The sequence below is a fragment of the Haliaeetus albicilla genome, chromosome 16 (assembly GCF_947461875.1).
Source record: "Haliaeetus albicilla chromosome 16, bHalAlb1.1, whole genome shotgun sequence".
Lineage (NCBI taxonomy): Eukaryota > Metazoa > Chordata > Aves > Accipitriformes > Accipitridae > Haliaeetus > Haliaeetus albicilla.
In genome coordinates this window covers 32,125,398-32,151,258 of record NC_091498.1, presented here as the reverse complement: position 1 = coordinate 32,151,258, position 25,861 = coordinate 32,125,398, and the positions used below count along the sequence as shown (strand labels likewise).

Sequence of the window (25,861 nt, the reverse complement as noted above, 5' to 3'; positions counted from 1 at the left end):
GGCTGCCAGTCTTCCCTCAAGGCTGCTAAACGGGGCGACGCCTCACCCTCCCCAAACCTCCCGCCGCCATCTTGTGTCACCGGCGGAGCCTTATCCCGGAGAGGCCCCGCGGGCCCAAGAGGGACGGACGTCTGAGGGGCGGCTCGGGCGCCGTGCCCGGCCGTGAGGAGGCCTCCCTGGGGACCTCTCCTCGCCCCCAGCCCACACGGACAGCGGCTCCCCCGAGGGCCGGGCAGCCCTCGCCCCCTCGGGGCCATGGCGGGCAGGGGCAGCCGCATCCCCGTCGCCAAGGCAACCACCACCCATCCGGCCCTCACGAGCCGCCAAACCACCCAATCAGAAACTTTTTTTTCCTCCTCCTCCCGCCCTAACCCAGCTCCTCCCGGCCGCGTCCGTCATGCCCCCCCCGCTGTTTTGATTGGTTCGCCTCCTCCTTTCTGGGATGGGATTGGCTGCGGGCGGGCGGTGCGCCCCCTCCCCGCGGGCGGCGGGCGGCGGGAGCGAGCGAAGGGCGGGTGCGCGCGCAGGCCGGCTCCCCTCCGGGCAGGCAGGGTTCCTCATAGGAGGCGCGAGCCCCCCCCCCCCCGTGGATAATGTCGGTGTCTCCCGTGAAGCGGCAGAAGATGGAGTCGGTGCTGGACCAGCTCAAGCACCACACCACCGTGGTGGCCGACACCGGCGACTTCAACGGTGAGAGGCAGAGGCGGCGGCAGCGGCGGGGGGGGGGCTGTCATCGCACACCCCCCCTCCACGGAGAGTGGGCGCGCCCGGCTGAATAGGCGAGCGCCCGAGGGGGATCGAACCACCCTGGCGGCGGCGGGGAAGTGTCGCCGTGCGCCCGGGAGGCGGCGGAGCCCCGGCCGCTCGGTTGCCGGTCGCGGCTCGTTGCGCAAGGCCGGCGTTGGGAAACGCGCCGTTACCTAACGCGGGGCGGGCGGGGGGTCGGGAAGGGCAGCCCGCAGGGAGGTCTCCGGTTACTGCCCGGTGCCGATGGCTTCTCCCGGGATCCGCTGTCCGGGTGGCGGAGCCCCGGCGGGAAGCGTGGAGCTCGGCCGGTGTCCTTCGGTGGGCTCCGCGGGTCCGCACCGCCCGCTAATTAACGCCCCCGCGGCGGCTGCAGCCTAAGGGGGTCCCGCTCCGCCGAGTCCCGAGCGAGGCCCGGCCGGCCCAGCCCGCCGGCCACCGCTTCCCCGGCTGGCACACGCTTCGCGGGAGTCCCGGCCTTGGCAGCCTGTAGGGTCGGCCCAGTCCGCGCAGAACGGCTGTCAGACCCCCCAGGGATTGTCGTTGTATTTTTTTCCCCCAGTTTGACTTAACGGTGTGCACAAAGCCCGACGGTCAGCTCCACCTGCTGTCTCTAATAAGCGCCAGGCTCGGCAAGATAAGCCCCGTGGGGCTAACAAAGTTGTTTTTTTCCAATAACCAGTGTAGATCTGGGGTTTGTTTTTGTTTTCAAATGGTGGAAGCAAAGAAAATAATGCGAGAGCGCTTTTGTTCTCCGTATCTCATCAGAATGAGCAAGCACTCCCCTTTCCGAGGAAGGGAGGTGGCGGTGTCCGATGATAAAGCCACTTGTTCCGAAGCTGTCGCTGCCTGAGCGCCCGCGCAGGCACGCAACTTTCTCGGTACATCAGAACTAAGAAATGCCTCCCCTGAACGTCTCTGGGTTGCATGGAGCAATGCTGCTCAAATCCCATTCTGCCGTCACTGAGGCCTGCAGTAATCCCATCTGCTGCTTACCTAATCCTATAGGTGATGAATAAACAATCCTAAATGGCAACCGTCAAATGTCTTATATCAGTAAACCTAAGATGAAGAGTGCACAGGGGTAGCAACAGCTCAGACACCTGCCTCGTGATGCTGTGTGTGTATTTAAATGCTTGCACTGACTCTAGGTAACGCACATCTGTTAAATACTTCGGATTGCTTGATTTCAAGTGTCAAGCTGAATGAAACAGTACGGAAAAACTGTTACTTGCCTTTAAGAGTCCGTCTGACATGAGAGACAACCACAGTACCATGAAAGGTTCAGAGCATTGATGCAGCTTTATCAAGCATTGCATCGGAAGAGTTGGAAACACTAAGTGATGAGATAACTTTAGCCTTGTCAGATTTGTGTACCTTCGAGTAGCAACAAACCTGGCTAAAGCCCAGTGTGTGCTGAAATGGTGTGAATTCAAAACATTATGCTGTCTACCCTGGTTTCAAAAAAGCATAATAAAAAGAAAAAATCCTTGCGGTGGCCGAGGGGGTGTTGTGGACGGGCAGCAGTAAGGAGGCCGAGCACTGTCCACTGGGAAGTTTTAACAAGCTCCCTGAAAGAGTTTTGCTGTTGATCTCTGGCTGCCTGTTGTCACCTGTGGGTCTGTCCTACTAGTCCAAAGAAGGCTACAGTCAACATCTGACTCCCTCCCTGTAAAAGTTACACACTGATGCTGGTTAAAGTGCCACTGTTGCTAATACTGGTTCCCAGTTTTGTTTATAGATAAACATGTCGGTACAGTGCTGTGTAGGAAAGGATGCCGGTTTGAATGGCTCCTGAAGCAAGCAGCTGCAGTAAGTGGTGGTGGCCTCTTTAGTAGCTGCACTAGTTTGGCTTTTTAACTAAGCAGGATCAATATACGCTTACTCTTTTGCTCAGCTTTCTTTGTGCTCACAATGAGGAAAGGTGGCACAATGGTCACGGATTGCCTGCTGAAAGCTTGTACTGCACAGCTAAAACACAGGCTGCTAACTGCTTTCTGAAAGACCTAAAGGAAAACTGGGTGACAGACTTAATGAGATTAATTTATGCACATTGCCAGAGTCTTCAAATGCTGCAAGGCTGGAGAAGAGTAATATGCTCTGTCAAAACTGAGTTCTCTAAAATTGTGTGTACGCTTCAGAACTGAGTTTTGTTGGTGTACTGCTTTATTTTAAGCAGTATCCATGTGAATTGAAGTGTGTTTTGAAGGACCTGTTTGTATGGAGTGGACTTGCTCCAGGATCACGATCATTGCCTGGGAGGGAGCTATGGAAAAACAGTTCTTATTTTCTTCTATGACTGAAAAAATAAAGTTGCACTCTCTAACTTGGGTTTTCATCCCTGTGCAAAAACGCTGAGGAAAATGAGCTGGCAATAAATATTTTGTTATTTTTGACATTTAGCTGTGTTAACAAGGGAGCTTGTAAGCAGAAATCACTGAAGGGCCTGCAGAGGCTCTCCCCCATTTGCTGAGTCAGGCTCTGCATGCCAGGCAGCTTAGGGCCGGACAATGCATGGTCACAGCCTACTCTGGTAAACAACGGGTATCACCTGAAATAGGTGTAGTCCAGGGCTTAAGGTAAGCCAAAGGGTCAAATACCTTCTGTAAGGAAGGAAGCCTAGCAGTACAGGGAAATTACAAGAACAGACACTAAGAAACTGTCTGCAGCTATTTGAAAAAGTTTTAAAATGCACTAAGACTCTAGCAACTTTGAAAAGATGAGTTTTGCTCCTGTTCTGGTTCTAACAGTTGTAGACAAACAAAACCCCCAAAGCCTAACTGCTAGAAGGGAAGAAAGATCCTCTCATCTTTACTTCCCCACTGTGATTCCTGGAACTCAGCCATGCTGGTGAATATGATATGGACAGATGTGAGAAACTGAAAATTAGTACCACTTCTCTTCATCTGTCACTTCTACAAGTTTATTTCTTTTGGGCAATGTCTATAGTAGTGAGTAAACTTTGCTGTATCTTACTACTGTAACTCTGTTAACCTTGTTCTGGTACTTCTGGCACAAGCCAGCTTTCAGGCAGTGGTATTTAAACATCAATGTGCACTAGTCTGCTCTATTAGGAATACTACTATCCTACAGCTGTAAGTATTTACATTCTCACACATTTGAGCAAAATCCTTTTAATTGCTCGGGCTTGCTGATTGTTTTAAACAGGCTGGTTTTATTTCCCTAGCAATTGATGAGTACAAGCCCCTGGATGCCACCACAAACCCATCTCTGATACTAGCTGCTGCTCAGATGCCAGCTTACCAGGAACTTGTGGATGATGCTGTTGCCTATGGGAAAAAACTTGGCGGGTAAGTAGAGATATTTTTTTTATCTCTGTAGGTCTATATTTAAGATACCTTATTTATACAAATAGCGTTTAGTACTGTTAGCAGTGTACTGAGGTTTTCCCATCGTGTACTCATGGGCATATCTCCTGCCCTAAAAAGCCTCAACCCTTGAAACAGATGTGCTTTGAAGAAGTGCATCTCCATTTACCAGTTCACATGCGGCCTTCTAGGACTGCTCAGGAAAACACTCTTGAGTCAGTTGACAGCATTATAGGAAATAGTGTCCAAAGGCTAATACTGCTGGTGGTGCACAGAGGGCAGAACATAAACATGGAGCAGAGCAGAAGTGGCTATTTGAATTCTGGAATTTAATGTTAAATGGGCTGTGAAATTTGATCTTCAAATCCGTGGCAAGGTGTGAATGCACTTTTTTTCTCCCTTCCCCCCCATAGAAATGATTTTGCTTTTTGTGGTTTTCAGGTCAGAAGAGGAACAGATCAAAAATGCTTGTGACAAACTCTTTGTATTATTTGGAGCTGAAATATTGAAGAGGATACCTGGCCGTGTGTCCACAGAAGTAGATGCAAGGTTGGCTCTTTTTCCTCTGGGTTATCCTGGATATTTGTACATGCAAAAAGAGACATGATGTGAGTTGGAGAAAGATGTTCTTGACTAGACAGCTCACTGTTATAAGGCTAGCAAGACTTTATATTGCTAATATTTGTTTAATTAGAGCATGGATTTCCCTTAGGTAGCTGGATAATAACTCTGTGACAAAACTTTATGAAAACAAGTAATGCTGAGCTTGGATTTTTGTAATCTTCCTGTTGGTTCTTAAACAAGGGAAACCTCATGCTTCCAGTACACTTAGTCTTGCTCATTCTCTTCTGTGTGATAAAGTCTTCTCAATTTACCAAGAGATCTGTTTTAACGGTTTATTTCAAGACTTGCGTAGGATTTTTCTGTTAACCTGCTCCTTGCCAATTCACTTCTAATGCTCAGCTTCTGCATTCATTGTAGAAAACTTGAGTCTATAATTTTCTCAAGGAAAGCTATCTTGAGCTCTGGATCCTCTGAATCAAAGAGTATCAGTGCTGGCATATACCTACTTGATTGGGTCACAATCCAGGAAGTATCTATGAGAACAAAAACCTGCTATTGGCATATAAATGCTGATAAAACAGACAATGTTTTTCAGTGGGGTTTGCAGGGGACAGCATTTAAAAAAAAATAGTTTTAAGCAGTCCTGCTCTTGTTTCAAAGGTTGTCCTTTGATAAGGAAGGAATGATTCAAAGGGCCAGGCGCCTCATTGACCTTTATAAGGAAGCAGGAATTGGTAAAGATCGTATTCTCATAAAGCTCTCTTCAACATGGGAAGGAATCCAGGCTGGCAAGTAAGTATTTCTGTACTTGGTATGCTGATTCATAGCACGCTTCTGCCTGTTCACAGGCACCTGACAAACGCATTCTGCACTTAAAGAATTGTTTTGAAAGCACGGCACCAGGAAATCTGTTACTAGGGCTACAGCTAGCAAGCAAGGTGCTCTGGTACAGCTTTCTGTTGAGATAGGAAAAGTTTGTTCATACAAGGGCCAGGCCACATAGTTTCCTGAAATATCATCCTAAGTTTTCTGCATTTGGTTCAAGAAACAGCATTAAATAAAGCAGAGTCTGGCAGCGCAAAACATTTGCTGTTAGCTTAAAACTTTAAAGCTTATAAACTGTACCACATTCCTAATTTAACTCAAGAAATTCAGTGGTTTTAACCCACTAGCTTGGTACTAGAATATAAATTCAGTAGCTGTTTTAAGCCAGCCTATGTCTGCAGGGTTCTGGAAGCAGAGTATGGGATTCACTGCAACATGACCTTGCTGTTCTCCTTTGCTCAGGCAGTTGCCTGTGCTGAAGCTGGAGTTACTCTGATTTCCCCATTCGTAGGACGTATCCTGGATTGGTATGTTGCAAATGGAGATAAAAAAATCTATGAGCCTTCAGAGGACCCAGGTAAGCTTTCCTTTTGACATGTTGTTAAATACAATAGCTACTCATTCAAACTGCAGTTTACTCATACAAATCCTCTTATGAAAAAATGTTGGGTTTGAGCTTTTGATGCTCTAAATAATCATTTGTACTTCAAATGAGTATTTCTGAAAGTTGCTGATTTCTCCTCTCTAGGAGTGAAGAGTGTCACTAAGATCTACAACTACTACAAAAAGTTTGGCTACAAAACTATTGTGATGGGTGCTTCGTTTCGAAATACAGGAGAAATAAAAGCGCTTACAGGCTGTGACTATCTCACTATTTCACCCAAGCTTTTGGCAGAGCTCAGCAAAGAGTATGTCAAGTTAACTCCCACACTCAGTGTAAAAGAGGGTAAGTCCACTTCTATGTAACATGGACTTGCTCAGTCTCCCTTTATTCTCGACTGTTACAAGTCTGTGTTTTCATTTGGCTTTGTGGTGCTTGCTTCCACTCTGCTTTAAGGGTAAGTCTTGACCCCTCTGTAAAGGAAATACTGTAGCCTCACTACAACAGTAGTGCTACAGTTGCTGATGCACATAGTTGCTTCTTTAGGGTCTTGGGTCCCACTGAGTACACTAACTGGAATTATGATGGGTTTTGAGTGTGCCTAAATACCGTGCACCCTCTCCTGAGAGGACAGGGAGAGTAGAAGGTACTTTATACTTCATATACGTGGGAAGAAATACTGAATATTAGCAAAGACACCAAACCTCATTTAATCTTATGTTAATATTGCATCAGTGATGCAATTGGCTCTAGATGTGCCAAAAGGTGTGTTTTCCCTCTAGAAACGAATCATATGCAAGACTAAGTGATTTGATCTAGTGATACTGTGCCATGATGGCTTTGAATGTATGTTCCCATAGCACTACTCTTCCTTTTGTGTAGACTTATTAAAATGCTATTTTACAACTCAAAAGATGAGATTTGTGCACAGCTGTAGTCATGGGTTGCTGCTCACAGGCTGCTAGCTGGCTTGTAGGCCTGTTATCAATTCAGCTTTTGTTAGGTACTGCCAAATAATCAAAGACCTAATTGTTCAGCATATTTGCTTAGAATGTCTCACTGCGGTAGGACTGTTGCATAATTCTTTCTAATGGGCCTGAAGTACCATTCAGAAGCAGATACAAGATAACAGCATACACAAACATTGTATTTTAAGAAAAACTGATTATCTAGGCTACACTTTTTTTCCCCAAAAAAAACAGATCAGGAGCATTTTCAATCTTGCAACCCAAAGCATGCTTCTGTAGCAAGTCATGTTGAAAGTGGTGTTTGAAATTTTTCAACAGATAGAGATGGTCAGAATCTTGAGACTGGTTTAGGAAGCCTGTGATATTTGATAATAATCTGATAATATGGTTTGTCTCTTTTTCAATTCCCCTTGCACAGCTCAGGCATGTGAGCTTCAGAAGATCCACCTGGATGAGAAGGCATTCCGCTGGCACCATAATGAAGACCAAATGGCTGTGGAGAAATTATCTGATGGGATCAGAAAATTTGCTGCAGATGCAATTAAGCTGGAGAGGATGTTAAAGGTAGATGTTTTATCATGCTGCCTCTTGCCATCTCTCATGTTCCTCCCAAGTACTGCAGCTAACCTGCAGTTCTTTGTGGTATGGCTAAGGATTAGGAATCTGTAAGCAAGTCTGATCAGGTATTTATACAGGCAGTACACGTTATGCAGGACAGGCAGCTAGCAAACTGGCCACCTAAATTAAGTGAAATCGGTAAACTTCACTGCATCTCATGAAAGAATTCATGCCAGATGTCTACAGCCACACCTGCTGTTTGAGGCCCAAGGCAGTGTTTAGACTGGCAGCTAATCAAAATAACACTACTGTCAAAGTGAAAAGTCCCTTAAGTCTAATTCTAAACTCGTTAGCTGTCAGCAGTGTACAAGACACAATCTTCAGATAGTGAGCTGGAAATAAATCATGCTTGTACTTGGCACTAGGAAGCACCAAGAACAGGTATGCTGAGTATAGCCAGGCCATATGAAAGTCTTCTCTCAGCTTGTGGAGAGTCTTTCAACTGGGATTAATTGAACTGTGTGGTTTGGGGGTGAGAGGGCAGAAATACACACCACATGTAGCTGATCTAGGTACTTACTCTTGTTGACTAACAACTATTTAGTAGTGACTTAAGCCTGCACTGCTAAAGCACAGTTCCTAAACTTACTCAGCTGCTGTTTGTTTTCTTCTCTCTTTCTAGGAGAGAATGTTCAGTGCTGAAAATGGAAAGTAGAAAAATCAGAATCTTCCTGAGTGGTCAAGGCTGAATGAGTGGATCACCTGGGGTTAAATGGATGTACAAATGTCTTACCTGTAAAAGTCTTATGCTATGTATGGATAGATTTCTGTATCATGCTTTTTTATCAATTTGCAAAGGGACAAATAGAATTTCAAATTTTTGTGGCACTTTTGTCAATACATGCAAATTAACACAGACTTACCTTGTAATGTGTTCATTTCACTGCTGCAGGAAACACCTGACATAGTATTTTAATTGTTTAACTTTTTGTATTAAATTCCTAATTAAGTCTACAGTCCTAATACATTAAGAAAGCAGTTTTGTCTTTCATGCTGTTTTACTGTGATTAAAGACAAGACACAGGTTTCAAAAGCCCTCCTTGGTACAAAACCCACAAGTACTCTTATAAGACATATATGTATGTATACACACTAAATCAATATAGTTTAGTCCCTTTCTTTCTTCATTCTGCAGGCAAGGTAGCACCAGTAGTGACTTACTGGTTGGCAAACCTAGTGAAAGCCATCATAATTAATATTTCAAGGCTTTTTAACAGGGCAGGGGAAGCTGTATCATAAGCAATTTTTAGGAGTTTTGTCAAATACCAGTTTTGTTTATGACTTGCCTAAGAGCCCAAAGCAAGGTAACAGCAAGAGGATGGAATTGAAGCTGAAAATGCCACTGCGATTACAACACAGGCATAAACTACAAGTACCCTGATGCAGTTAATTTTGAAAGTGTAGCCTTCAATAACATGTCTCAAGCAGTTAATAACTTGATAATTGGTTAATCTGAACTGACAGAGTGAACATGTGGATACAACTGAAGACTGTCTGTTAGAGCTTTGTATATTGTCTTTGGAGGAGTTACTGCTTTTCTTTATGCAATAGTCATGGAATTGCTGCCAACCCTACCCCAAAAATGAGGGGGGTTTGTGTTTGGGTTGTTTGTGGTTGTTTTGGTTTTTTTTTTTTTTAAGTTCTATCACACCCCTCCCTTTCTCATTTGCAAAAGCAGTGGCTTAAGGACAAAGAAGAAGAGCCATGTGGCAGCCTTCCTCAGGAATGACCTAATCCTAATGCAGCACTTACCAATTACAGGGCTTTCTATTAAATTGGGATGCATGTGATTACATTTTATGCTGTGTATTTCCTTAAGACTAATTAAATATATCTCTTATTAGTTCTTAGTGGTCCAGTTCCATCAAGAGTAGACAAGAACAAGTGATAGGACAAGAGGAAATGGCCTCAAGTTGTGCCAGGGGAGGTTTAGATTGGATATTAGGAAATTTTTTTTCACCAAAAGGGTTATTGAGCATTGGAACAGGATGCCCAGGGAAGTGGTGGAGTCACCATCCCTGGAGGTATTTAAAAGATGTGTAGATGTGGCACTTAAGGACATGGTTTAGTGGTGGACTTGGCAGTGCTAGGCTTACAGATAACTCAATGATCTTCAAGCTCCTTTCCAACCTAAATGATTCTATGATTCTAACAGGTTCCTTGTTTATATTGTTTCCTGATAAAGCTGCCTGAACTTAACCTCTTAAAAGAAAAAAAGGCAATACTGAGGCTACAATACTTATACACACATGCAATATCCAGCTTGAATAATACAATAAAAACAAGCCAAGGGAACAACTGGGTCAGTAGCATCAGTGTGACACAGCAGCACTATTGTCAGGACATTGCCATAACAACCTGGGAACCATTGTTTCAGCCACAGTGACAGCTGGCTGTACGCTCACAGACCAGATGCAGGTCTGATAATGGAACCATATCAGACATCTATGTGGTGTTGCATCCTCCCAGCCTTGCCCTGGACCTGCCCCACACAGGCTTGGGAATAGTGCCAGTCCACCAGAGGGAGATGAAGCCTCCTCAGGGGACTGATCTAGACCCCTCCGCTCTACAGGTGTAGGTAACGGTGAGAAGCAGGCAACAGTAGAAAGCAAGCTGTCCAGAGGGAGGTGACCTTTCTCCCTTCCTTCAAAGGTCAAGCTAGCATTAAAAGCTTTACCCTGCCCCCACCTCCCTACACTGTGCCACACAGCCATCTGACCTACCACAGCGATTTAGATCACTATACTCATTACAAACTGTTAACAGAGTATTTGTACCCTGCTGAAAAGGAAACAACTGCAAGTACAGCAGAGGTGCCAAGTACAAGTCTGTAGGCTCTCTGCTTTGGCTCTAGCTTTCTCAACATCTGTATTCTGCTCCAGAATGAGATGAGGGGAGGTGTAGCTTCTCAGCAGACAACAATTTTCAAAACAGGCAAAAGTTTGGCTCCAACTGTTAACAGTTACAGAAGTATGAAGTCATGACTTCCTCAGGCAAGAGAATGAGACTTGCAGCCAGTCCAGAATTACAATTCCCTGGGATAGCTTTAATAAAGCTGCACAGCACCATTGTGAGAGCTGCAGAGATGGTAGACCAGTGAGACCCATGGCAAGCCAGAGCAACCAGAGATGACTTCTGAAAGGTAACAACTCATGAGCAGGCACTTCAACAGGTTTTCCAAAAACTGCTATTACCATAGTCAGAACAAATGACAGGGTAGGATGGGGATCCTCAGCCAGACAAAAATATTTCCCCACAACAAAGAGCCTACTTAATCTAGCAAACTGTGCACATTAAACACAATGTCAGTGATGAAGAGCCCAAGTATTTCTCATATTCTGAAGAGGAAGATCTGGGGCTGTAGAAGTGACAAATACAAAACTGCTGTATAGAGAGACCTGTTGCAGTTGTTGCTGGTCTCCCTGAAAAATGGATCTTTCTTACTCACATTCACTGACAGGTGATAAGCCTCTCTACAGGCTATAACTTCACCTGGATAGCTGGATGATTCTCAGCCTGCCATGGCTTGTCTTACACCAAGGCAAGCATGTCCTAATGCCTGACTTCTTAGCAAAGGAATTAGGAGGTATTTTAGGCCACTATTGCATTCTTACAGGTGGAAGGGTTCAGGCATGATTATACTGCAGAGAAGCTGCATGAAGCCAAGCTACCTGAGTTAGCACTGACCCCAGCTGACCAGTCCTCAGACCAGTTTCATTCTTGATGCAACACAGAAGGACCATCTGTCTGAACTTTGCATTTACCAGCCCACTGGTGTCAACAGGAATCTTTTTGTTGATTCCTTTAGCTGAGTCATTCTCCTGAGATTTGTACCTATTTGGCATTAAAGGAAAAAAAAAAAAAAACCACACCAAAAAAACCCAAAACATTCCAAGGCAATGCAGTGCTGTCAGGTAGCCCTGGGGCACCAGCACATCTTTTCTGCAGAAGAACATGGAGAGCTACATGCCAGTTTCTTGAAACAGCTCAGCTATGCATCTGCATCTGATGTACAATCATTTCTCTGCATCTGTCCTAGGCTTTAGCTGCTACTAACAAAGGTCAAATCCAGAAGTAGCTCAAGAGACAATAAAATACTGCAGTGAAAGGGGAAGAGGAGGCCCGAAAGGGTGCCTCAGTAACAGTCAAACCTTACTCCGCATACCTACAGACACATGGTCCCCTCAAGAGCTGAGGGGACAGGAGATGCACAAGTTATGCTTAAAATGTTCACTGTCACAGGATCGCTTACCTGCTCTGGTAGCAGCTGCAGTTTCCCACTTCAGCACTGGGGCTTTTTCTCTTCAGCACAGTCTACATGTTGTGAGGTGACTGATGTACGTGGCTAAGTCACAAAGTCCACATTCATTATGAAATGGAGCAAAAACCCAACAACCACATAAACCTTCAGCCTATATATCCGTTTATCCAATCTCACAAGAGGAAAGCAACATCTTCACACTTGGTGTTTGGGGATGGAGTTTGCTGGTGGCTGAGGAGGAACGCAAAGGTCTGTATAGAGCAGTACCACCATCTTGTGGGGAGGCTGCAACATCCCACAGCACCTCTGCCTTTCCAAGAGTCACAAAGCAGCAACTTACTGATAAGCACAAATTACAAAGTTATCAACCTTCCCTTGTGGTGGCAGCTCTCTAATTTCAACATCCAGCTCTATGCAAACAGGCAAAGCTTGGGGCAGGGAGGTTAGAAAAGCTTTTCCTTCCTCTTTCAGCTCCCTCTTGCATTCTGTGATGCAATGTGCTAAGGGAGACATGCTGCTGCTCCCAACAGTTGCTCTCAGTACCTTCTGTATTCCTGAAACAAGGGTGTGAGGGGAGAGGTACAAGAGAGCAGAGCTGCTGGGAGAACAGCCACTAGGGTCCACAGCACTGACATAGTAAGTACATTCATTTATTTTCAGCCTCCCAATGCAGAATTTCACTTTAAAAGTAGTCCTTAGAGATTAATTTATAAGGACTATCAAATACAGCCATCATAGGCTATTACAGACTACATTAAACAACCCAGACAGTATCTGATATGTACCATTTGAAATTTCAAGGCAAATCAGGATCAAAGAGTCTCTTCCATTTATTCTGGTACTTGTTTTGATGCATTGGCATTACAGAGGAGAAATTAGTGCCCCAGTGTTCCCAGCTGCCTAGTCCCAGCAGGATGACAGGTCAGCTTTTGACAGTCTTCGGCATCCTAGGGGACAACATGGAGATCCCAGACAGGGGAACTGAGGGAGAACACTGACCCTCAAGCTGAAATGAAATGCCCTAAAGACCTAGAAGTCTGCATTTGACAAAAGGCTCCTTTTATATCTTGCTAGTATTAAACACTCTAGCACTACAGAGGACACAAGGCACTGCGTGTAGCCTTTTAGGACAGTGATGTGACAGGTACAGCAGCCAGGTAATTTCTTAGAGTTGTGGGACTCAGTCCTACTACATTACCCCATTTGGCTCACTGCTGTTGTTTAGGGCAAGCACACAAGCAAAGCCCAATGATTCTCAGTTAATTGTCACTGCTGTGGCAGCAACAGCCTACAAGGGAACTCAAAGCTGACAGTAGTCCACACTAAGGAAAGTGGACAACCCTGTACAAAGCCAAAAGGGCTGTTCCATCAGCAATGGAACAGAAGTCAGTTTAAACAGAAAAGCACTCTGATACCCAGAATCAAATGGCAGAGCTTATCACACAGGACCTAAGACAAAGCAGAAGGTTCAATTTTTTTTATTTTTTAAAAGATTATACTGTGGAAGCTCCAGGAAAAGAATCTTATTTAAACATTTTAATACACTAATGGAATGCTAGTATGACTAAAAACTATTAGCTGCAGATGGCGACAAGGACTGAGTTCAAACATCCTGTAAGGGATCCCTTAAAACAAGCAAATGCTTTGTTAAGTGTTCTGAAGAGACAACACTTCCTCTCATCAGAAAAGCTGAATCTGCCTAAGTTGTCTCTGACACCTTCTCCAGCTTCAGAGGATCTAAGCTACCTCCACTGACTGCAGCTACAGTATCAAGCTATAGGAGAGGTATGGTAGCACAGAGGACTCGTGATCAAAGCCCAGGTTGTTGGGGATTTGGCCATTCCTCGTCAGCTTTTGTGTCAGTCATTGATCTCTTTTGCCCTGTAAACATTAGGTTAGTCAAACTAGAAAGACAACCTTTCCATTATTGTTACAGCCAAAACTTAAATTGGATTAAAATGCAAAAAGTATCAAAACAGAGATCACACCCACAAGCAGGGCTCAGGGCTCACTCCAACTGCTGCAAATCAGTTTGCAAATATTTTGTGTTCAACCATTTTGAGCATCCCTCATCACAACTTATGTGTAAAACTGCCAGTAAAGGCTCCTATTACCTTAAAGGTGTTCTCTAACTTTCCTTTATTCCCTGCAGGGACCAATACACAGCTTTAGTGGTGAGTGTGATGCTGGCATCCACAGTGATGTGTTGTCTTCTTGTTGGCAAAGAAATCTTTTGTGGGGGTGCAATACAGAAATGTTTCTTTACAGCTGCAAGCCAGCTGCTGTAAAGATTATCCTAGGGTTAAATCATCTGAGAAAGCCCCTTGTCCCTTTGGATTCATCCAACAAACGTTTCTGCTCCATGTATTGCAGAGGCACTCTGAAGTATCTGGTAGAAGCATCAATGTCTGCCCATAAGAACATCAGAGGAAAACATAAAATACGCTCCCATGCATTAAGCCCAAACAAGATGTAACACTCTTCACATATGTGGTTCCCTAAATAAAAAATAAAAATCAGCAGCTGGATGTTATCAGAAACAGACAGACCTCTAAGGAAATAAGCCTGGCTGTTAACATCCCTAGGACCAAAGCACCAAGCGCTCCAGAGCGCAACACTGAAACAATCAGGATTTGTGTGGGTTGAAAATCTCAGGAATTTGAAGCTTTCAATCTGTTTGAGAAGCAGTTTCTGGCTTTGGGACAAAAGGGCCCATCATGTGGTTTAAATGCCAGAATCCTCTATAAACAACTGATCACAAACACAGTAAAACACCAAACATTTGCAAACATTGCCAAAAGCTCATCCTCCCTGCAGTGTTCCAACTGCAACACTCAAAGCAGGTAGAGGGGAAAACCACACTGCAGAACACCTGCTAAATGAGTATGTCAAGAGCTGGCACATTTGGAGGACTCCTGATACTGCCTCTAGCTGATTTCTCACCAGTTCAAGTCAGTTACACATGATTTCTAAGCCAAATCACTGGATGGATCATGAACACATATCTTTACATTTCAATTAATTTTAAGCTAAAGATTAGCACATGGTGGTGAAGCAGAGACAACACTAACTACACCACAAGCTAAGACATTGATAAAGGTCAACAGGTACAAGGCAGTAAGCAGCAGCATCTCATCTATGCTAATGCCCCCCCTCCCAAAACCCAGATGCTGTTATTTGTCACAGCCTTGCTATGCATAATTGGGTAAAAAAAAGCATTTAAAATTGGGACACTGAGCAGTTTGAGCACACTATTCTTACAACTAGGGAAAGGAGAATACATGCCAATTTAAGGCATGAAGTTTTAGTCAAGTGCTAGAAGACAAACTCAGGATAAATACTGCTACTCGGATGCCTTGGATGTGATATTTCACTGGCCTGCTTCTCCATTTGACCAGGAAGGAAGCACAGCACACAAGGTACAGAAGATACAAAATGAGGTATTCAAATTCTTCACACAGGAAGTTTAAAATTCAAAACTTATCCAAAAGTCATTACCCTTTCTGTAACATCACTTCATGATTTTAGTTGATGTAAATACCTTTTAAGCAAAAGGCAGAAAACAACAAAATATCAAGTGTTACATTTGTAGAACAAAATTAACATGGAACTAAAGCAGGGAAGTATGCTACAATAACCCAAGCTATAGACATGCTGTTGCCTTCAAAGCCTGTACTTCAACCCTGCTACTTTTAGTTTCAGAATAAATATGAGTTACAGAAATAGCCTGATGCATTGTTGAAAATTTTTGTGGAGTCAAGAGACTTACTGCTGCATTGAAAGATCTTCCAAAATGAAGAACTAAATGAAAACTTATGAAAGGCCATCAACTCTATGTATCATTCCTAAGAGTGCAATTAATTCTGTATGCATATGGTAAAGAAAAGTAGTCAAATGATAACAAGCAAATATTATCGATACAGCCTTCACATTTTAATCCACTGACATAACACCTCCTCCAAAATAAACACAATAAAACTCTGAATGTATCTGGCATGACATTAAACAGCTTCACATGTTTTCTACTTTACCTCCTTTTCCTACAGTTTTAGAATCATTTTTTCCAATCCTTAGCTAAAATTGATCATACTATATGAGAACTTAGAAGAGCTATCATCACTAATTGCTCACAATTTGTCAGCATAATTTCTAAAGATAACACAATGCTAGCCTACCATCCACATGAGAGGGTTGTTTTATCACTAAGTTCCTTGCTCAGGCAATCACTGGAGTCTAGGGCATGAAGCTTCACCTCCTCTATTTAAAGAAAGTTTTTGGTGGCAGAGTGTCTCCTTGCTGTAGGTACAGTGTTCAAGACAAAATGATCCCAACTCCAAATACTACTGCAGTACAAATACAGAAACTTTCCACATCATTTCAGTGGACAGCCCACCAGAAATCCAGACAGAAAGTATGCCATGATGGTGACAGAGGTCAACAAGTCCCTAAGACTTGTCAGGAATGAGGATTTAAGCTATCAAAGCTATTTGGTAGTTTAATTTATATCAAAGCCCAATTTTAATTTCAAATGCCAATTTTAATTTCTATCAAAGCCAAAAATCTGTAAGCTGGGCTCCAAAATAACAGAAGATGACTCAACAAATCTCATAGCAGATTATCTTTTAAAATCACACCAAATTCTTGAGACAGAACTAAAAAATTTAATTTCTACAGAAAAGGCATAAAATTACCCTGCTTGGTGACTGGTTATAACCAATATATAATATTATCCTGTTAAGAAAAAACAGCCAACCACAAAGGTCCTTTCCCTCACAGAGCACTGCAGAAATGTTGCCCTCAGTTCCAAGAGTGAAGGAAAAATGTTAATCTGTCTACTTTCCCATAGATTTAGTATCTTTGAGCCTACAACATTGAAAAATATTCTCGGTCTGATTACTCCATTCCATGCTCAACTTTAGCCACATCTGCTGCTCAAAAGGAAAGAGAAGGCCAGATTTCATCTTACAGTTGTCTCCTCAAAAGATGTGATCCACACTAGCTGCCTACATTTTTTACTTCCTCTGTCCATAAAATTGCAGCAAGAGACAACCACAATGTACTTGTCAGAGAGAAATATTTCAAAGAGAACAAAAGTCATAACAGAAGCACCACAAAGGAGAACAGATAACCAGTTAGAAGACCATTTAAAAACAGCTGAGCAAACTTTTTAAACAGAAGCCCAATAACATGAACAGGCAAGGAAGAAAACAAGGGCACATTATGCCAACAGTATCACCACAGTGAGCTGCCTTCAAACAACTGATTCTGCTTTATTCAGAGTTTAGCTAAACATTTTCCATACTATTCCAAGTATATCCAAGTGTCCCAGACACATTCAGAGTTCAGACAGTAACTTTGTGACCTACCAAAAAAAGAGTGAGAATGCATCTGAAATTGCATTTCATTGAAGCTCTAGGTGTAGATTTTCATATTTGAAACACAAACACCAGATGGTTCACAGAGTTCCAAGTACTCTTTGGGGCAGAGTTAATAATCAGTATAATGTCAGCCTAGAGCAGGGTCTTCAGCTTCAGCAATTTGTATTCACAGCACCAACTTTTTTTGAACAAGAGACAGTTCCCACATCTGTAAATTAAGGGTCTAGAAAGAAGCAGTGAAAAAAGATGTAGCAACAAAAATGCAAGGTGGTTTCATAATTGCTTCTGAAGTGTGATGCACTTCAAAGTTTTCTTATTCACAACCTTCATGCATTCTATATATGCAAAACCTGACATTGCCACTTCACTGTCACAGTCACTTCATAGTCCAGGACAGAAATTAAGAGGGATGTTTTATCCAGTTAACAGACAAGAAAATCCTTAGCCTGCTGGCTCTTCATCCATCCTATTTGCAAAGAGACCTGCTCCTTCATTTCCTGCTGAATGAAACACATCCAAACATCACAGGACCTGTTAGTCCACAGCCAGGAAAGGACTTCTAACACACATTCACCTGAACAAAAGAAGATTTTTATGGTTATTTATATGTGTTCTTCTATCTGACAAGATGAAAGACAGTCAAACAGCCAAGACATTACCAAAGAAATTAAATCTATTCATCCCCAGAATCCTAAAACATAGCTGACTAAATGCCAACTTGCCAAAGCACAAAAAACAACACACAAGAGATGGCTCTCTTAACAGAAATGTTGTTAGACCTATTCTGCATTTTACTTTACCAGTCCTGATAGATAGATGTGCATTTCCCAACCCACTTTACCTTTTTTTTTAATAATCACAAATGCTTTTTACTAAAAAGATAACCAACTGAATAACTAGGTCAAACAAAGACAACACACACTTCAGCAGTTAACCTAAGCAAAAAAATTCTTTTGGGGGACAATATTCCTGAAACTAAAAGATGCTCACCACTGTCTGCTCCTAGTTCTTATTTCCCATATTACCTCACCTGACATTGCAAAGAATAAGAAGATTCTGGACCGCAGGAAGAGTGGAATTCTCATTCTGTCCTGTCACCAGGTGCCTGTCCAGCACAACATGTACAGCATCTGGACTGCTGGCTAAATACAGGAGAAAAGCAACAAGCATTGTGTTAGTGGACACTACTTCACTGTCAATATCACATCTCTGATAGAACTAACACAAAAGATAACTATATTGACCAGATATATTTGCTGGGTGACTGACATGCTAATCTATAATCCCAACAGATAAGGACAATCTCAAGCCCCTAATTCTGAAACAATTTCACTAGACAGTCTTTCTCTGGAAGGACAGCAGGACTGGTCCCTTGATTCAATTAACACCAGATGGGTAAAGTGCATATATCAAGAGATTTTGGTAATAAAACCCTCAAAGTATGTATTTTAAAGTTGTAATTACCCTGCAATACAATATGAACTCTTCTTATGTAAGACATCAAAGTTGTAATCACGATGCTACAAAGAGCCTGCAGGAAGATACTTATTTTTTGGCCAATTCTAATACCCCAATGTGTTATTATCTACCAGCAATTGTTCAGTACTCCAACTAGTATTTTTAAGTTACCTCATTCCAGATAGAACCATTATTTTGTCAGTACTGAACAACTCCTATTTTCTTCTCCCTCTCCCAGCCAGTGACTGTCTAAACACAGGCTAAATGCCTTCAAACCCCACATGCTTTTCCTCTTGCTTAATTTGTCAGTACCATTGCAACCAAGCATATGTTAACATAACAGGTACCACTGAGACACCAGCTTTTAAACTGTCAGTACTGAAGCCACTATGCAGAAGGTGGTGGAGCAGCTCATTTGAAACACAAATATTCATTTTCAAAACACAGCCACAAAACATGAAGACCTGGACAACAAGAGTGACATACCACTAAATGTAGCTCCAGAATCTTTCACGAAATCTTCCACAATAATGGACAAACTGGCAAAATTAGGCTGCCTTACTAGTTCATACACAGAGGGCTGAAAAAGATCAAAAGGAAATAAGTCTGTCTTGCTTCTTATAAAAAAAGGCAAGCAACACCAACACGTACTTCCCCCTGCAATTTGTTTTTCTGTTCCCCCTACGATTCTCCCAACAGGAAATTAAACAGAAATGAAGCATAAAACCAAATGACTACAAGCAGCTTCTATGGGTTTTCTATAGGGAGCAAACTGAAAGTTCTTAAGTGAGACAAAAAGAATGACACCAAGAAATTTCTGCACATCAACTGGACACTGAACAGCGTGCATGCTACTAGCTTCATGAAAGCACAGACCTGTTTGGCTGTTGGACACAAACATTTGGACACAAGTGCTGTGCCACTTGCAGAGTCCAAATAACAGTACTCTGCTTTGGAATGAATATGGGAAACAGCTTAAATGAAGAAGAGAAAAATTAAGAGTACTTAGTTCAGTTTTTATATGCACAGGAGGAAACTGAATTTTATGGCTTCCATAGCAACTGTAACTAGGCCACACCATGCCTTATTTAAAATATTTTATCATGGATTGTAACACCAAATACAAGCACATCAGGACATTGATAGCTTTTGTGAGTCCCATAAACTTAATTTCTTAACCGTGCATGTAAATTTTCAACCCTAGAAGTTGTACTAGAGGTTTGCATCATCTTGGCACACAGGTACAACTGCCATATAAATGGTCTGTGAGGTCAGAGATATAGCTGTACATTAAATAAAGCATCAACAGTATCTGGCTACTTTTTGAATTACAAGCCAGTTTGTTCAAATAGCCTTTTTTCCTAAAACTTCCTCTACCTTTTAAAACGAAAGGGCACCTGGAGAAATATAACTTACCCCCAAGCATTCATGAAACCAAAAAAAGTAATTCTTAAAAGCCTTCAACTATGAATCTGAAGAGTTGCAGCAGTCATTTCCAGCATTTTATTGGTTCAGTTTAAAGTGTACTGAACAATCGGAAGGAAAACAGCCTTCACATGACAGCTAAGTGAGACAATCCCTTCATGCACTCAGTGTTGGGCCCCCTTGCCAGTGACAACTCTCCACATCTTGCACATAAACCAAGGGTACCAAACTGATGACTTATATTTGTAGGAATTTCTAGGATAAGGCCAGAAATGCCAGCACCTGAAATCACAGGCCCCCACACACCAAAAAAATCCCCCAAACAGCAAAAGTCTGGTGAAAGCTCAACCTACCCCTGTCAGGCTGTATCCCTGAAATACCCAGGATTTATCCTCATTGGTGGCACAACACAAAGCTGCAACTCCATGTCCAACCGCACAGATAGGCTCTAGAGAAAAACCAAAGCATATTTGAGAAGTTGAGAGAATCTTCAAACAGCCAAAACACAGATGAGCATCCATGAGATTCTTCATGTTAAAGTATGTTGCCTTCCTGCAGTAAAATTATACTGCACTGTTTATACTCTCTTAGGCTGTAAGGTTTTTCCTGCACACTACAGTAAGACTTGCCCCAGTCTTGCAAAGAGTTACTAGCTGTTAACTCCAAGTCCAGAGACAGCACCAGTCAAAAACACATACTGAATGAGAAGCACACACACAAGTCTTGATTCTACAGCCTTAATAATGATCCTGGTACATTGCACCTTTGGCTCTGAACCGTGAATCCTACTGACTTGGAGAGAACAATTTCTGTACCACTGTAAGGCAGAGAACCCTCTTCTGACAAAAGCACTGAAAAGCTACCTCCATATTTTTATATATATTTACATAAAGAGGATACTTTTTAAGAGAGGATACATTTCTCTAAAACAGCTCTTTCCAGTACTGAATGCTCTCCAACTATGTAAACATTTTTAAGTCATTGGAAGGTAACAGTCTTACATGACCAGTACAGTAGTACTGTTTTATTTAACAAAATATCTAATGACGTTCACCTACTGTTCTCAGTGCTGAAGTGCTGCAATATCTTAGCCAGGTACCCACTGTTTGCAAGGTCAGTCATAGCCCCAGGACAGTTTGGAATCAGTAACGCATGGTATCTAGCACCTAGTAAGGAGAAAAAGATAAACTAATTGTAATACGAGCAACAAACAAAAAAGTTTGACCATACATAATAAATCCATTTCAGATTTGACAAAATTAATACCACATAAGTCAGTCAAAAACTGTACAAACTGAATGAACTAAAGAAATTAACAGATCTATGTGGAGTAGAGAAAAAAGTCCTTTTTAGGACAAAGAACATACATTTTTTTAGTGAGACCTTCTTACCCAGGCAAAGCTTAAAACCACTGTCTGCTAGCTTCTACTTTAGCAAAATATTTATTTTAAAAAAAACCCTATATATAATGTGTGTATATATAAACACACACACAAGAGAGAACATATGTATCGTGTGTATATCTATACACTAAAAGAGAATTACCAACCCAAGATAAATAAGAAAATAACAACTGTAGTTGCCATGACTTCCTCCTAAGTGAAAAAAAAAAAGCAAGCAACTGTAGTTGCCAGGGCTTCCTCTTAAAACACAAGTTTTATGCCTTTTTTGTGTCATTCTTCCCTAAAGACCTAACTCTAAGAAGCATCTGTTTTCCTGATAAATGGAGATGACACACTGGCCAACAGTAAAACCCTTACCATCAATCGACTCCAACTTGGCAGGGTTTGCATACGATTTCATACGAAAATCCTGTATCCAGCGCATGTTGCTCTCGTTCACATCCATGAAATCAATTGACTTCCCCTAGGGGAAACATGGTTCAAAGACTGTGGTTAGTATCACCACACAAACATCCACTATACTTCTTGAATCATAATCATGTGGGATTTTGAGATACTTCAGCTCTCAAAAACCTGAAGTCTTCCATTCTTCCTACTGAAGTAGTTCTTCTAATAGTTCTCCCTCCACTCTTCATGGGTAGCAGACACTGGACAGAGAATTTCAGAACCATACTATAGGAAGCATGCATTCACTTCAAGATTAAGAAAACAGAATTAAAAAAAAAAGTTCCTTAATCTGTGAAGTACAACAAAACACTTCTCAAAAATATTTAGGATAATTCTCTCTCATCAATTGAGATGTTAATTGGTTTCAGACTGAAATCACAGTAACTGCCCTTTCTTACTTACCCCAGGAGTCGCAACTTGCAGATTAAAAGCAGAGCTAGTCAGTGTAAAGCAGTGAAGGAAGGACTGGGCTGACACACCTGAAAAACAGAGTCCAACAACTTAAGCAAACAACAGTTACATTTTAATCCCAGCCACACTAGCTCATTTTATCTAGAAAAGCACACGAGCTTGGCTTTTTGCTCATCTTGGAAGCTCTCAATAATTTCAGAGGGTTATTTTAAGACGTAAGAAACGCACAGCCGTCATTATAGGGGAGCTACGTGTTGAGAAATACATGATGAAGGTATTCTGCTTGTCCGGGTTGGGAAGGTTACAGGGAGGGCAGAAGGGAAGGGAATCTGGCTTCCTCCAGGTATACACCCAAGCGCAGCTCAGCAGCATGCGTGCTCGGAAGCAGGCGGGCGCAGAGGGGCAAAACCAGGAGGTATTCAGCAGCACAGCTGAATACTCAGCAGCATGCGTGCTCCGAAGCAGGTGTCGCCGAGGAGCAGCTGTGGGAAGCCAGCGCATCTGGGCGCCACGCAGGTGCAGGGGCAGCGTGGGCGAACTCCCGCCTGCCCGCACACCTCAGCCGCGGCGACTCGTCACGCACAGCCGAGATCCACGCCTGCAAACGCGCGGCACGGGCACACGCGTGCAAAAAAAAAAAAGCAAACAAAAAACGTGCAAAACGCGGGGCACACCACCGAGGAGCGGGCAAAGGGGCCCCCGCGGGCAGGGGAACGGCCACACAGCGCGGCCGTCGCACCCCGGGGAACGGAGGGGATGGCGGGGGGAGGCGGCCGCCGGGGACTCGCAGGCCGGAGAAGCCCACACGGCCGGGCGAGACCGGTGCGCTGAAGGGAGAAGCGGGGCCCGGTGGGGGGCCCACCGATAGCGTCTCACCCGCGGCAGCGGCGCTGGCGACGATAAGGCAGGTGGGCTTGCCGAGCCGGTCCGACATGGCGCGGGGCGCGGCGGAGCCCGGCGGCGGAGGGGGGGGCCGTCTCCTCATGCGGCCGCGCGGCGCATGCGCAGTGCGGGAGAGCGGGGGGGAACGGGGACGCGGGAGCGCGCGCCGGCCGTTGGGCGAAGCGCGCGGCGGCGCCTGAGGAGAGGGAAGCGCTGAGGGGAAGCGGCGGGAAGGCGGGATGGCGGCGGGGCGGTGATGAGGGGGCCGTGGGGTCGCGGTGCTTTTTAACCCCTCGGGGGGGGAATCACCACGGCGGATGATGCGGATCACCTGGTGGCACGTCCCACCTGCCTCCCGCCCTGCTACCGTGCGGCGGCTGCCGGCCTTTATTTCCCCTTCATAGTCAAGCGTGGTGGTGTCCTTAGCTCTCCTCAAACTCTGCTCTAGCAGGGCGGCTGTTTTCCTCATCGAGTTTTATATTGGGTTTTGATTTTTTTTTTTTAATTGTTTTTTTCCCCCTCATCAAATTGATACTGATGCCTGGTAGGACTGAAACACTGAAGACTTAGTATAGGGACCGCCCCACCTTAGAGAAGGAGAAGTGGGTGACACTGTGTTGTGGATTGGGAATGAAAAAGCAGACGTTAATGTCAAAACGTCAGCTAATTTTCAATGCCCAGCTGAGAGGCCGCATCCAGCTGCAGTGCTGGGTTTCAGACTTCCTTGCTCCAACTACACAAAGTCCCTCCCCAGCCAACCGAACACCAGAAGCCTCCCCACGAATCCCAAGCCACCATGAGTCATGGTATATTGTACTAGCGATGTATTTCTGACACATGAGATAAGGAGGAACAAAACTCCTTTGATAAACCCAAGCTGTTTTTAAGTTACTGGCTTAAACTGTTACTGGCTTAAGCTGGTTTTAAGTTACTTTTAAGTTACTTCTCAGGTTTTGCTCTTGATACCTCTCACCCTCAGGATGAATAACCTCAGGGATGTTGTGGAAGGACTGATGTACGTTCTGCTCTTTTGCATCCCTGAAGAAGCCACAACTAATTATGTGGGATGTTAGAAGATGCACACGCATCTGTCAGAGTAGGTTGCTGAAAAAAAAAGATGTGTGAAGAACATGGGTGTAGAACGGGTGATTTCCTGGAGCCGCTGGAACGAGCATCGGAATTGCAAACTAAATAAAGTCATCCAAACCTTCCTGAAACTGTCCCTTCCTATCCCTCATATCTGGTCCAGACTGCCTCCTTTGTGTATGCTCTTAATCTTTAATGAGCCATTATTCTTCAAGGAAAATGTTCATTTATTGCAGGTGTCATTGCTTTCGGTTCTGTGGCTCACCGGAGGAAAAGTAACTTTTGTAAACCTTGTTCAGTTTCTGGATTTTGCATTTTTCATCTCTGTGTTAATAGGTTTATCTCCTGATGGTTGCTAGTGTATTACAAAAAGACAATGCCATTATAAAATGATGGATATAAAATGAAGACAATACAATTCTGCCATTATTTTTGTTTATTTATTTGAAAGGACCTAATTTCTAGCCTGGTTTCCTAAAGGAAATGTAGCTTATGCCATCAGGCTGTCTGCTTGTCCGTCTCTTCAATCATCTGTCCGTCAGTCTCCTTTTCTTTCCAAAAGTGTGTTCTGCAACTGTAGGCTGGTTAACCATGGAGTTAACCCGGATGTTTCTCTCTCTTTGCTCCAGCTTAGCTACCAGAAAATGATTTTAAACAAACAAACCAACCCAAAGCATATCTTTCACTATTCAGTTTAGCTACTGTGCAGGGGACTCAGTGCCAGTCCAGCAGCCTAAGCCTTTATGGCACAGAGCCTCGCATTTATGGTCCTTATTCCTTGTCTGTGAATCCACTGTTTTTTTTCTAAATCCAAGAGCAGAGGAAAACTGCTGTCTCAAATGCTGCTCTATCAGCTCTTCCCATCCTCCCTAGCCTGCCCAAAATACAAAGCATTAGAGGACTTGACAATGATTTAAGGTGAAGACATAGAAGAAATGCATGAGAGCACCCCAGTTGCTGGGAGATTAAACTGTACAGCGATGTCTTAATACTTGATCTTCCACTGCTCAGTAGGTGCCAATGCCTCAGTTTTACCAAAGCACCGTTTTGCAAATGGTCTTCTGTTGAATTCTCTTCCAGAAAGCACTAGATACATTTTGCAGCCCCTCTCTGCTTAATTGGGGAGATTAACAAACATGAGTAGTAGCTAGTGCTGTGACAAGATCACGAGGACAATATAAATTGCTACTTCATGCAGACTGTGCTTTTTGATAGAACCTGGACATTACTGTTATGTTAAGTCAGCTGAGTGCTTCCTCTTCAAATCTGTTCTGGTAAAACATAACTGCTGCGTTTCTCACTTAAAACACTGATTTGGCACTGTGTCAGTTTCTGTGCCTAAAGGATGGCTGGAGTAGAAGGGAGCAGGGAAAAGCAATGCATAGTTTAAGATAATTGTAAACATAGCCTCTGCTTTTCATACTTTTTAAATTTCTATAAATATGTGGAGGCAAAGAAGTA

General features: G+C 43.5%; 2 protein-coding genes across 4 annotated transcripts; one reads left to right on the top strand and one right to left on the bottom strand.

Annotated features, from left to right (window-relative positions):
- Positions 1 to 467: 467 nt before the first annotated feature.
- Positions 468 to 9,106, top strand: TALDO1 (transaldolase 1). The gene is made up of 8 exons (XM_069804342.1): positions 468 to 690; positions 3,932 to 4,055; positions 4,515 to 4,622; positions 5,298 to 5,429; positions 5,864 to 6,039; positions 6,211 to 6,408; positions 7,450 to 7,595; positions 8,272 to 9,106. The coding sequence occupies exons 1-8, from the start codon at positions 594 to 596 to the stop codon at positions 8,302 to 8,304; spliced, it is 1,014 nt and encodes a 337-aa protein (XP_069660443.1). The 5' UTR covers positions 468 to 593; the 3' UTR covers positions 8,305 to 9,106.
- A 6,635-nt stretch (positions 9,107 to 15,741) lies between these two features.
- Positions 15,742 to 23,798, bottom strand: GATD1 (glutamine amidotransferase class 1 domain containing 1). Of its 3 annotated transcripts, none has more exons than XM_069804305.1 (8): positions 23,309 to 23,798; positions 22,424 to 22,500; positions 21,932 to 22,037; positions 21,230 to 21,337; positions 20,525 to 20,619; positions 19,233 to 19,326; positions 18,319 to 18,430; positions 15,742 to 17,862 (listed from the first exon to the last, which is right to left on the bottom strand). In XM_069804305.1, exons 1-8 carry the CDS (start codon positions 23,781 to 23,783, stop codon positions 17,859 to 17,861), a joined length of 1,071 nt encoding a protein of 356 aa, XP_069660406.1. In that variant the 5' UTR covers positions 23,784 to 23,798; the 3' UTR covers positions 15,742 to 17,858. The 3 variants fall into 3 exon arrangements, with proteins under 3 accessions (XP_069660406.1, XP_069660403.1, XP_069660405.1); XM_069804302.1 differs by having other exon boundaries at positions 15,742 to 17,788; XM_069804304.1 differs by having other exon boundaries at positions 15,742 to 17,785.
- Positions 23,799 to 25,861: the final 2,063 nt, after the last annotated feature.

Coding starts and splice junctions, on each gene's coding strand:
- GATD1 (XM_069804302.1), bottom strand. CDS start 23,783: ATGAGGAAAACAGCCGCCCTGCTAGAGCAGAGTTTGAGGAGAGCTAAG. Junction 21,338..21,931: donor CAAGTTGGAGTCGATTGATG/GTAAGGGTTTTA, acceptor TCTCCTTACTAG/GTGCTAGATACCATGCGTTA. Junction 18,431..19,232: donor TTCTGGAGCTACATTTAGTG/GTATGTCACTCT, acceptor TCCTGTATTTAG/CCAGCAGTCCAGATGCTGTA.
- TALDO1 (XM_069804342.1), top strand. CDS start 594: ATGTCGGTGTCTCCCGTGAAGCGGCAGAAGATGGAGTCGGTGCTGGAC. Junction 5,430..5,863: donor GAAGGAATCCAGGCTGGCAA/GTAAGTATTTCT, acceptor CTATGTCTGCAG/GGTTCTGGAAGCAGAGTATG. Junction 7,596..8,271: donor AGCTGGAGAGGATGTTAAAG/GTAGATGTTTTA, acceptor CTCTCTTTCTAG/GAGAGAATGTTCAGTGCTGA.